The sequence below is a fragment of the Odocoileus virginianus genome, unplaced genomic scaffold (assembly GCF_023699985.2).
Source record: "Odocoileus virginianus isolate 20LAN1187 ecotype Illinois unplaced genomic scaffold, Ovbor_1.2 Unplaced_Contig_3, whole genome shotgun sequence".
Lineage (NCBI taxonomy): Eukaryota > Metazoa > Chordata > Mammalia > Artiodactyla > Cervidae > Odocoileus > Odocoileus virginianus.
The window spans coordinates 162,520-174,394 of record NW_027224320.1 but is presented as its reverse complement, the minus strand read 5'-3'; the positions used below and the strand labels follow the sequence as shown (position 1 = coordinate 174,394).

Sequence of the window (11,875 nt, the reverse complement as noted above, 5' to 3'; positions counted from 1 at the left end):
CCGCCCAGGACCCAGAGCCCCGCCCCCGGGTCGGAGTCCCGCCTCGGACCTGAGTCCCCGCCCCCGCCCCGCCCCGCCCCGCCCCGCCCAGGACCAGAGTTCCCGCCCCCGGACCTGAGTCCCCGCCCCCGCCATGCCCCGCCCAGGACCCGGAGTCCCCGCCTCTGAGCCTGAGTCCCCGCCCCCGGACCCGGAGCCCCGCCCCCCGCCCCAGTCCAGAATCCCTCTGGTCTGGTGCCGCCCACGCCCCGCAGGCCGCGCGGACCAGGACTCGGGCAGGGGCTGGGGGAGGATCGGGCCCCGGGGTGGGGGCTGGGGGAGGGCCGGGCCTGGGGTGGGGCTGGGGGAGGGCCGGGCCTCAGAGCGGCTGCCCCCTCCTTGGGCGGTGACGCCGGGTCCTCGGACTCTGGCGCCGAGACCCGCCCAGCGCGGGGGTTGGAAGGGGCTCTCTGCGGGGGTGGACGCGGGGAGCCGGTCGGCCTGGGGGAGGGGCGTAAGGGCCCGCCTGCCCCCGCCGGCTCGTCCCGGAAGAGCTCGGGCGGCCTGGGCTTGCGCTGCACTGCGCCTTTTTTCCCCTCTGAATCCCGCCCCCGCACACATTTTTGTTTTTCCTCCTGCAGTCATTTTAAAGCATCCAGCAGACATGTTACACCTGAACATCAATTCAATCCAGTCGCTCAGTCGTGTCCGACTCTGCGACCCCATGGACCGCAGCACGACAGGCCTCCCTGTCGATCACCAACTCCTGGAGTTTACCCAAACTCCTGTCCATTGAGTCGGTGATGCCATCCAACCATCTCATCCTCTGTCGTCCCCTTCTCCTGCCTTCAATCTTTCCCAGCATCACCTGTACATACTTAAGTCTTTAGTGGATAAGGCCAGTTTTCTCAGACATTCCCATAAAACCAGCATCATATTGACAAAGTTGACAACACCCAGCGGTTCAGTTTTCCCTGATGGACTCAAAACTGTCTTTTGACCGTTGGCCTGTTCTGGCCAAGGTGGGAGGAAGGATGAGAGACGTCCCCTGCCTCAGGTGGCGGTCTCAGGCACTGCTTCTCTGCAGGATTTCCTGGGAGCATGCTCAGGGTGGAGCCAGAGTGTGGGTACCCTCTGCAGGGAGGGGAAGGGTGCAGCCCGGCCCTGGAGTGACCCCTCAGGGACTGGGATTTCGGACCTCCTCCCACGGGAAGCCCACCTGCCCTGCAGTTCAGCGGACCCCCAGAGCGCAGGCTGCCCCGCCTCTTTATGGCTCAGCCGACCCCTGGGAGTGTCAGGCCCTCGTCTTTGGCCTTCCTCGCTCCTCGGAGGCATCTTGGCCGCGTCCGTGTGCTATATTAAGGAGGATATTTTTGCCTCTTGTACGGTGAATTCCCCAGGGGACTATGTGGGTTCATCCTCAGGTTCCCATCCCCAGAAAAGACTTGGCGATGAGCGTATCTGGGAGGTGGTCCCAGGAATCCTGGTAGGACAGTGCAGGGTAGGCAGGCAGGGGAGGCAGCCGTGGGCCTCCGGAGCTCAGCCCTGTCCTGCCGGGACTCTGGGGGCCTCAGAGTACCCCCACCCCAGGCCCTGCCCAGCTCCCGTCTTGCCCAACCCTAAGTGAGGACTGGTTTTTCCTGGACTGTGGTGCCCTGGACCTTCAGGCCAGGTGGGTAGGTGGCTCCCTTCGGCAGAGAGCCCTCCTGGGAATCCCTGAAGGTCCCACGGGCTGGCTGCAGGGGTGCAGATGGCATGGTGTGTGCTTTCTGGACGTCACCGCTGACCCCCAGGGCCCACCTGCGAGGTGATGAAGAAACTCGGAAAGAGTCACTGCACCTGCCCAAGGCCACGCCTGGAGAGGCAGAGGCGGGTCGGTCCGCTCTCTCCACCCGGCCAGCTCTGTGGACACCAGCTGAGCAAATGCAGGACCACCCTCTGGTCACCCAGGGTCCAGCTGAGAGGTGACCGCTCCATGGGTTATCTGGCTTTGGTATTCAATTCATATCACATGTATAATTTATCACATGTAAAATTCTCAGGAAGCCAGAAGGCTTCCCAGGGCAGCAGGGGGTCTTCTCCATCCCACGCGCCACTTCCCAAGCAGGAGGACTTACCTGCTAGCAGTAACAGGGACTCAGCTGTGGGTAAGCTGCGGGTCCCTCCTCCAGGTGGGGTGTCAGGAGAGATGGTCCAGCTCCCAGGACCCAACCTGAGGAGCTGTGGAGGGAGCAGCCACTGGGAAGACACCTCAGGGCTCTGGACCTGAAGGATTAGGTGACGGAGCCACCACTAAAAATAGTCTCACAGGTCTGGCTGACCTCATGTTGTGGAGAGGCTGGCAAAGGAGGAGACCTGGGGTCAGTGAGAGCCTGTCCCCTGGCCCTGCCCCAAAGGCCACGCCCTGGCGTGGAGGTTGGCAGGGTGTTAAAAAGATGAATGCCAAGTGGGCTTGTGGTACATCATCAGTGTCAGCATCTCTGACAGTGTGATTTATTAGTAAGACACACACTTGGTTTTCGTCTGCGGTTCCTGGCACAGAGCTCCTTAAACCCTTGGATTTCCCTTTGGTGAGCGGGATGAAGGTGACTTTCGTCCTGCAGATAAGGTGACTCTGGGAAGCCTTACCTAAGAGGAGGGGGTGCTGGCTGACCAGAGCTCAGAACTGGAGTCCCAGCCCCCTGACCTTCGGGGAGGAGAGGGGCTGGAGGTGGGACCAGTCGCCAGTGAGGAGCCGGTCCTGGGGAGGAATCCTCCAGGGAAGCCCCAGAGGAGGGGCCCAGAGAGCCTCCGAGGGGGGAGACTGCGAGAGACGGGGACCTGGGGAGGGTGTGGGAGCTTGGGACCCCCCCCCCCGCCTGCCGCTGTGTCTCTGCCACCTGCCTGTTGCTGAGGCAGCCTTTTATTAATATAAGAAAAACCTACGATCTAGCAAGTAAAGTGTTCCTGAATTCAGTGAGCTCCTCTGGCAAAGTAACTGGGCCTGCAGAGGGGGTCGTGGAGGGGTGGGCCGTGGGGGTGGGTCACTCTGCTCTGCAGCCGGCGCGTGGGTCAGGACCACACGTGCCCACCTGAGGCTGGGGGCGGGGAGAGCCTCGCAGGACCGTGCCCTTAGCCTGAGGGAGACAGTGTCAGGACTGAGCTCCACTGAGGACCCCCAGCTGGTGTCTGAAGTGGGAGTCTCTTGGGGCTAAGTCTCCCTGCCTCCAGGGAGATGGAGTCAGGACTGGCTTGAGCTAACCCAGCTGGTGTCAGAACCGCTGGGAGGTCTGGGGACCCCTCCATACACACTCGAATCTGCTGCAGAACCTCTGAGCATGGAAGCGTGAACGCTCGAAGTGTGATGGAACGTGACTGTGTTAGGACTGAGCCATGACACAGATTACTCAAAGTTCTGAACTGTACTATGTCCTGTGTAGCGACTACGCGCAGATCTGCGGTGGGCAGTGTGGGCCTCTTTCCTCCTGGCGGGAAGCGACAGCTCAGCTCCCTGGTCACTGAAACTCTGAGTTTCGGTTCAGCAAGATGAGAGCGTTCTGAGATGAGAGCTTTCTGATGCTGGTGATGTTTGCTTACATTTTTCTCATCTTGCCTTAAAATGTGGATTTGATTTCATCACCACCCTGTGTAAAATCATGTAAGACAGTGGTCACTGCAATTTTAGGAAAACTAATATGTTTCAGGAGGATTTGTAAGATGAATTTCTCTCTCTCCTCCAGAAAAGCGAGTCTGTTTCTGTCCCTCAGACGCCGGGGGTCAGGTCGCTGGCCAGGTCTCCTCCTCCTCACGGCAGCTGGGATGCTTTGACGCTTCTCCAGCTTTAGAAGCAGGTTGAGTTCCCCCGTGGGTGTCTCCTGCCTACCTTCCCACCGCACACTCTCTGCCCCGGTTCACTCATGAGTATTTTAATAGTAGTATTTTTCTAAACTGCCTGGAACGCTTCTGTTAACATGGTGAGGATAAGCACATTTAAACATTATACAGAGAGGGGGCAGGTTCACTCTCCCCACGGGACAGGCTGCCGGCAGGTCCCCTCTGTGACGCCGGGTGTTCAGTGGTGTCTCCTCCCCCACCCCAGCCGCTTGCTACAGCCACATCTGCTTGTTAGGTAAGCGCCCATCACCGGGTCCACACTCGCCCTGGTGGGGACAGCCTGAGCCCTGACTCCCCTCAGAGCTGGGCCTCGGGACCGGGACCGGCAGGCTCCACGTCCCCTGGAGCTCTGTCCACTCAGCGGGGCCCCATGACCACCGTCCGGCTGCCGAGGAGGCTGGGAACTCTGCCCCCTTCAGGCATCCATGAGCCCAGATAAAATCTGGGAGTTAGGAAAGGAGGAATAAAGGCAAACAAATGTAGATAACTCAGTCTGTGCTCCTTCCTGTGAGACAATAGAGACTGCACACGGGACTCTGCCCCCGAGCCCTGCCATGCCCACGGTGAAAGGAAAACTGGGAGCATCTGTTTACTGGGGCGACACTGGGGGCTCCTGGTGGGCTGCTCACCGGAAAGAGCCAGCCAGGACCAGGAGCTCCAACTCTCAGTTCTGCCCCGACCCCATCCTCCAGAGAGGGGAGACAGTCGGGGCCGGAGCGGCAGGTCACGGCCCCTTCGGACAGGGTGGGTCCCCTCTACGGCGCGTCTCCACAACAGGCCCCAGGCAGGGGACAGAGTCCAAGAGCCAGGGCACGCGGACAGGCAGGGACGTTTATTTGCATGGGGTCACTTCCTGACCGAGGTCACGTGGATTGGGCAAGGTGGGGGTCCCGGACGGGGACAGAGGTGCAGGCCAGAGGCTTCCACTGCATTCGGGCTCGAGCCACAGCTGGGGACAGTCCTGAGAGCCTCCTCAGTACTCACAGGTCACCGTCTTGACCCGCAGGTACTCGTTCAGGGCTGCTTCTCCTGCGAGAAACCCCACGCCAGGGGCAGCGTCATGGTCCCAGCAGCTGCTCTGCTGGGTGGCGCTGCCGTGCCCGGCACTGTGGTCATCTTAGGACCCCCGCTCCCCGTGTCACTTCCCAGACCCCCGTCTTCCCTGGGCTCCGAGGGGCTCTGCTGCTCTCCCGCATGTTGCTGCCCACCCCCCTCCCCCAAGCTGGGCACCGGAGCCGATCCCCCACAGGATCCAGCCCCCAGTCACCGGCTTCCACAGTGGCAGGGTGGGGGGTGGGAGCCACCCCAAGTCACTAGCGGCCAGGGAAAGGGGGGCGCTGGGCAGAGGTCCGCTTCCCTGGGGAGGCCGGGCCTGGTGCCACCCTCTCTGCCTTGGCACTCACATCGTCCTCTCAGGTTCGCTCGGCCCCCACGGGCTTCCTCTCTGAGGATGAAGCCTGAGCCTGATCGGGGCTCCCAGGCCCCCTTGATCTTGCACTTGCCTGCCCCCCAGCCCACGCGCGCACTCAGCCTGTCTCTGCAGCACCAACAGCAGATCCTCCAGCCGCTCAGGTCTTGGCCCAGGGACACCTCCTCTGGGAGGCTGACCCAGCCCCCAGCTAAAGCCACTGTCCAGCTTCCTGTTCCGACCACTGTCTGGACAGCTTCTAGCAGGATCTGACTCCCTGCCTTGGTCACTGGCCTGTTGGCTCCAGGAAAGAAGTAAGTGGCCATCTTGTCAGCTCTACCCTGGCCCCTGGGCTGAGTGGCCTCTAACGGGTGTTTGTTGAATGAATAAATGAGCAAGCATGGCTGGCTTACCCAGGTCCTTGCCAAACCCTGACTGCTTGAACCCTCCAAAGGGAGCGGCCACGTCCGTCTTGTTGTATGTGTTGATGAACACGGTGCCAGCCTCCAGCTTGTCGCTGATGTACAGGGCCTTGTTGATGTCCCTGGTGAAGACGCCAGAGGCCAGGCCGAACTCCGTGGCGTTGGCCCGAGTGAGCACCGCGTCCACATCACTGCAGGGAAAGCCAGGAGGGCCTCCGTGAGGAGGGCACGGCCCAGCCCTGGACGGAGGGCACCAAGAGGCCTGCACCCCCGCCCCAGGCAGAGCCCGACAGAGCACAGGGCCAAGAATGATCAGTCCTGCCAACCAAACCACAGGTTCACGAGCAAAATAAGTGAGGACTGCTGTGCGGGCCCCTGAGGTTTGGCCGGTTCACGATGCAGCTGTTGGGACTCAGGGCAGAAGCCAGCGCGCTATGGAGCCACCCAGAGAGATATGGAGGACACCCCCAGAGGGCCTGAGGCCCTGCAGCCACCCCAGCCGGGGCCTCCTCCTCTGCCAAGAGGACTCTTCAGCGTCCGGCTGCATCCACAACCCCACCAGTCCGAGCTCCCTCCCCGCAGCTCGCATGAAAACCCCAGGGAACAGGACGGACTCTGAAGAGGCCTAAGTGGGACCCCCTACCCGTTGGCAAACCGAGAGATGATCATGACGGGCCCAAAGGACTCCTCCCGGGCTATGAACATGTGGTCCTGCACGTCTGTGAAGACCGTTGGCTCGAAGAAGAAGCCTGGGGGGAGACGAGGGGTTTGAGACCCTCCAGCGTCTCCTCTGCTCCTGCACACCGGCCACAAGCCTCGCGGCCTTTCAACCACACACCCCGTGATGAAGCTGCTCCACCCACCACCAGGGGCCGGTGCTGTCAGCCAGACACACCTCCTCCCATCCCGACTACCGCCGCACAGGCCTTGGCCACTCCACGGAAACATTTCTGGCATCAGAAAGGCTTTCTCTAACTATTTCACCTCTGGACACAGAGTCATGGGCCCTGAGACCTGCTGGACTGAGATTGAATTTGACCCAATTTAGGGAAAATCAAGAGACTTGAAATTTTCTCTCTACTGTTTAGAAGAACAACAACAAAGAGATAAATTTAATAGTGTTGTTAGTTGCTTAGTCGTGTCTGACTGCAACTCTATAGACTGTAGCTCACTAGGCTCCTCTGTCCCTGGGATTCTCCAGGCAAGAATTCTGCAGTGGGCTGCCATGCCCTTCCTCCAGGGGATCTTCCCGATCCAGGGATCGAATCCATCTTTACCCTCTGGGCCACCAGGGAAGCCCCTGTTAATTCAATAAAATATTCTATGCTTATATATATTTACCAATTGTAAGAGCAATTATAATTTTTAAAATATGTATCATGTATGGACGCTTGCTGACTCACAGGGTGTGGGTGTGGCCTGTATTCACTTGTCTGGAAAGGAAATGTGTCCCTAGCTCTTGAAGCTCCACAGCCCAGTCTCTGCACCCTGCTACCCCTCCCGCCCCCACCGTTCTCTGCCCTGCCAAGGAGAGCTGCGTGTTGGGGTCTGGCCCCCAGCTGGGAGGAGGCTGTATGCAGGCCCTACACCTGATCTGGCAGGTGCCCCAACAGCCAAGTTCCCCCACCCCTGAGGTCCTAGATGGGGGAGCGGAAGTCTGCGAGCCCAACTGCAGGGGCCTGCCCCCAGACACTTCCCTAGCGGCCATCCGCCTGCTGCCCAGTCCGGAGGGCGCTGACCTGGCCGAGGAAGCTGCCTCCCGCCGCACACCAGCGTGGCCCCCTCCTCCACGCCGCGCTGGCAGTACTGCAGCAGCTTCCGCAGGTGGGCCTGGTGGTTCTGCGGCCCGTGGTTGGTGTCCCGGTCCAGGGGGTTGCCAATCTTCATCTTCCCCACCTCCTCGACCTGCAGACGCCCTCCTGGTCAGTGCTGCCCGGGCTCCTGACCACCATCAGCACCTGACCCGCCTACCCCATACACATCTGTGGTGACCAACCACTGGGCCCTGGAAAGTCCACATGCCAGACGCTGGCCTCTGGAACCATGTTCTAGTTCCAAACCTGCCTTCTGGGTTGAAACCTCAAATGCACCCTCTGTTCAAGGGCATCTGAGCTTGGTGTGGGAGCTGGGATGGTGCAGGCGTGTAGGGAGGGGGGACAGGTGTGCAGGGAGGGGGAGGGCAGGTGTGCAGGGAGGGGGAGGCAGGTGTGCAAGGAGGGGGAGGCAGGTGTGCAGGGGGGGCAGGTGTGCAGGGAGGGGGAGGCAGGTGTGCAGGGAGGGGGCAGGTGTGCAAGGATGAGGGCAGGAGTGTGGACGGCAGGTGTGCACAGAGGGGAGAGGGCAGGTGTGCAAGGAGTGGGTGGGGCAGGTGTGCGGGGAGGGGTGCAGGGGCGGGGCAGGGAGAGACAGCATGTGGGTTGGAGCCATGGGGCTGCTGCTTCTTGCTGAAATACTAAAGACCAGGGAAGACTTGTCACGGCCGCCCTGAGGGGTCCGACACCCAAGAGGCTGGCACCAGACTGCACTGCCCGGCCCTCCCTGGCCCCCAACGCCCTGCAGCTGGCGAGCGGGCAGCATCAGGCCCGGCGATGGGACCTACCACTCTCCGCACAAACTGGTCGTGGATGGAGTCCTCCACAAAGAGCCGGCCAGCGGCGATGCAGTTCTCGCCTTTGTTGAAGAAGACAGAGCTCATGCCCTGCGCGGAGGGGAGGACAGCACTGGGTTACGACCCCCGAGGCAGCCCCCCCGCCCCCCGCAGTGCTCACCATCTGCACGGCCTTGCCCAGGTCACAGTCCGCGAAGATGAGGAGGGGTGACTTCCCACCCAGCTCCAGGGAGACCTTCTTCACGTTGCTCAGGGCACAGCTGAAAGGGACAGGGGGAGGTGGGCTGGGACAGGGGGTGGGGGACGCGGGACACGAGACACGGGACACGGGATAGGGGATGGGAGACACGGGACATGGGACACAGGACACGGGACATAGGACACAGGGTGGGGGACACGGGACACGGGACACAGAACATGGGGTGAGGGACACAGGACATGGGATGGGAGACACAGGACACAGGACATGGGACATGGGACACGGGATGGGAGACACAGGACACGAGACACAGGACATGGGATAGGGGATAGGGGACATGGGACACAGGACATGGGGTGGGGGACACGGGACACGGGACACAGGGACACGGGACACGGGGTGGGGGACACGGGACATGGGACATGGGACATGGGACACGGGACAGGGGACATGGGGTGGGGGACATGGGACACGGGACATGGGACACGGGACATGAGATGGGGACATGGGACAGGGGACACGGGACACGGGACATGGGACACGGGACATGGGACACGGGACACGGGGTGGGGGACATGGGACATGGGACATGGGACACGGGACAGGGGACATGGGGTGGGGGACATGGGACACGGGACATGGGACACGGGACATGGGGTGGAGGACATGGGACATGGGACATGGGACAGGGGACATAAGGTGGGGGACCTGGGAAATGGGACAAGGGATGTGGGATGGGGACATGGGAAACGGGACATGGGGTGGGGGATATGGGAAATGGGACAGGGGACACGGGGTGGGGGAACACGGGACATGGGGCTGAGGGCAGCTCCAGTGCGGGGTCACTCAGAAGAGCAGCTGAGGGTCTGCGCTGGAGGGTCCCCATGAGGCCAGGCCCGCACCCCTTCCCCTCCCCCACCGTCCCAGCGCAGGCCTGGCTCTCGCGGCCCCCCACCCCCGACACCCTCTCTCCCTTCAGGCTGACCCCAGAAGGGGGTCATGGAGCCCCCTGGCCCGCGGCGCTCTCCACCACCTGCCTTTTCATGATGTGCTTGCCGACCTCGGTGGACCCTGTGAACCCAATCTTCCGCACGTCCGGGTGATCCGACAGCCTCTGGCCAACCAGGGAGCCTGTGCGGGGTGGGTGGGGGTGGGTCAGGGCAGCCGAGAGCCGGGCCACCCGTTTCTAGCCTCCCAGGGCCAGGCACGCCTGTCCTCCCCAGGGGTTCAGAACGTCCACTGGGAGGTCTTCCAGCCTCTCAAATTCAGCGTATCTGAGAGTCAGCTCCTCAGCTTCCCCAGTCCTGCTCCCCCTCCGTGTTCTCCATTCGGTCGACAGCCTCTCCTCGCAGTCAGCAGCTGCAGCCAACAGTCAGACTCGCCAACCCCCATCCAGCAGTCCCCCAGCCCTGGGGCTCCCCCAGGCAGCCCCCCCACCGCCACCCGCACATTGGGGCGTGTCATGCAGCAGGCCGTGTGCCCCGTCCCCAGCCGTACCGGATCCCGGCAGGACGTTGACCACACCCTTCGGGATGCCCGCCTTCAGGGTCAGCTCTGCAAACTTCAAGGCCGTGAGCGGGGTGACCTGAGGATGCGGGACAGGCGGTCAGGTCCAGAGGGCTGGGCAGAGGGAGCCAGGCACCAGGCTGCTCACCTCAGCGACTTCCCCCGCACCTTCCCCCACCTCCACCTGTATATGCCAAGCCCTGGGGTGCCGGGGCCACACCCAGAGGCCGAGGGTGTGCCTCTCCCTGGCCCTCCTCTGCCGCTGCCTGTGCCCGCTGGCCTCCGAGAGCTCCTCCGTGCCCAGCCTCACCCCGCCAACCCTGTGTGATGCTGCCGCGGCCAGCCTGCCTCCACGCCCCCCAGGCTGGGGGAAGCCTGGTTCAGGGGTCTGGCCCCGCCCCCCACTGGGCCTCAGGCTGAGTGGTGCCTGGGTAGGTGCTTGGAACCTGAGGGGCTGGGCTAGTGGACGCTCCGGGGACCTCTGCCTTCACCTGTCAGCAGCCCCCCAGCCTCAAGGGGGAAGTTAAGGTTGTCACCTCAGGGGCTGCGGCAATGCTTCCGTGAGCAGATGTGTGTGCAAGTCGGTGGGGAATTCATTGTGTGTTAAAATGCCTGAGGAGTGCAGGACTCTGGTGAGCAGGTATCATTTCACTGGTTTCTGTTATGTTATCCTTGGGGCCCAACCGCCCCAAAGGAGCTGAGGGAGTGGGACACCCCGTCCCACTGCCCCAGCATCAGGCCTGCAGCTCCTAACTGATCTCCCTGAAGTCCAGATGAAGGATGGCGGCTCGTGGGGTGATCCCACCACAGGCCACGCTGCTCAGGCCCCTTCAGTGCAAGGACCCCGTCACATGGCTTCCCCGAGAGGGACCCCGTCATGGGGCTTCTCTGAGAAGCCCAGGTGGTGGACACATAGGAACTTCCCCCAGATGTTTGGGGTTTGAAGCTCCAGCTTTAACAGTAGACACCCCAGGCTCAGAGCCCAGAGCCTGGGTCCTGGGGTCCACAGGGGGACTGATGCGGAAAAGATGTGGACGCTCACCGAGTGGCCGCACGCGGTCTGGCCCGCCTGACCCAGCCCCGAGACGCAAACTCACCAGGTCTGCCCTGAGAGTCGGGCTCGCCGGCTGCCGTCACCAGCAGAGCCCTCTCCTCCCGGCCCATGTGGCGTGGGGGGGCGTGTGGGGGTCGAAGGGGCCTGTGGCCTCCCCCCGCCCACGCCCTCCAAGCCCGTGGGCCCAGGGCCTTGCCCGCACCCACCTGGGCAGGCTTGATCACCACTGTGTTGCCCGCGGCCAGGCAGGCGGCCGTCTTCCAGGACAGCATCATCAGGGGGTAGTTCCAGGGGATGATGATGCCGCAGACCCTGTTGGGGAGGGAGGCTGGCCTTCGTCTGTCGGCTCCCCCGGGGTCCCCGCCCAGACCTCACGGTGGCCTCCCTCCCCTCCAGGCCAGCCCCTGCCCAGGGCCAGCACACAGCTGCCTGCCCAGGCCGGACGGGGCAGTGTGCCCCGTCTGCGGCAGCCCCTGTCCAGGAGGGGTGATGGCAGAGGACCCTGCGGTTTCTGCTGGGGCACCTTCTAGGGATGCAGCCTGGAAGGGGCCGCCCGAGGAGGAGGGTGACGGCAGGTGGGCACGGGTGGGGACAGGCAGGGCCTAGGAGACGGTCTGGGACCACAGGGGTGGATAGGCAGCCATGAGAGAGGGTCAGAGCTTGTGTGTAGGCAGGAGGATGAGAGATGGTCAAGTGTCACTTGGGTGGGTGTGGTTGAGGGTCCTCCTGGGCATTAGGCCAGGGCCATCGCCACGGGAATGAGAAGGACGAAGCTTGACACTGTGTTGAGCGGTGGGGTCCAGCGTCGGTGCCGCCCCTTGTCCCG

The 11,875-nt window shown here is 62.7% G+C and overlaps 1 protein-coding gene across 2 annotated transcripts in view; it reads right to left on the bottom strand.

The window, feature by feature from the left end:
* Positions 1-4,669: 4,669 nt before the first annotated feature.
* Positions 4,670-11,875, bottom strand: part of ALDH1L1 (aldehyde dehydrogenase 1 family member L1) — a 22,356-nt gene continuing 15,150 nt past the window's right edge. For both annotated transcript variants that reach the window (XM_020881415.2, XM_070463528.1), the window contains exons 15-23: positions 11,256-11,361; positions 9,987-10,074; positions 9,527-9,620; positions 8,451-8,550; positions 8,282-8,380; positions 7,422-7,587; positions 6,326-6,431; positions 5,674-5,873; positions 4,670-4,881 (exon numbers count right to left, since the gene is read on the bottom strand). In XM_020881415.2, coding sequence (XP_020737074.2) covers positions 4,826-4,881; positions 5,674-5,873; positions 6,326-6,431; positions 7,422-7,587; positions 8,282-8,380; positions 8,451-8,550; positions 9,527-9,620; positions 9,987-10,074; positions 11,256-11,361 — 1,015 coding nt within the window. In that variant the 3' untranslated portion in view covers positions 4,670-4,825. The remainder of the gene's footprint in view (positions 4,882-5,673; positions 5,874-6,325; positions 6,432-7,421; positions 7,588-8,281; positions 8,381-8,450; positions 8,551-9,526; positions 9,621-9,986; positions 10,075-11,255; positions 11,362-11,875) is intronic.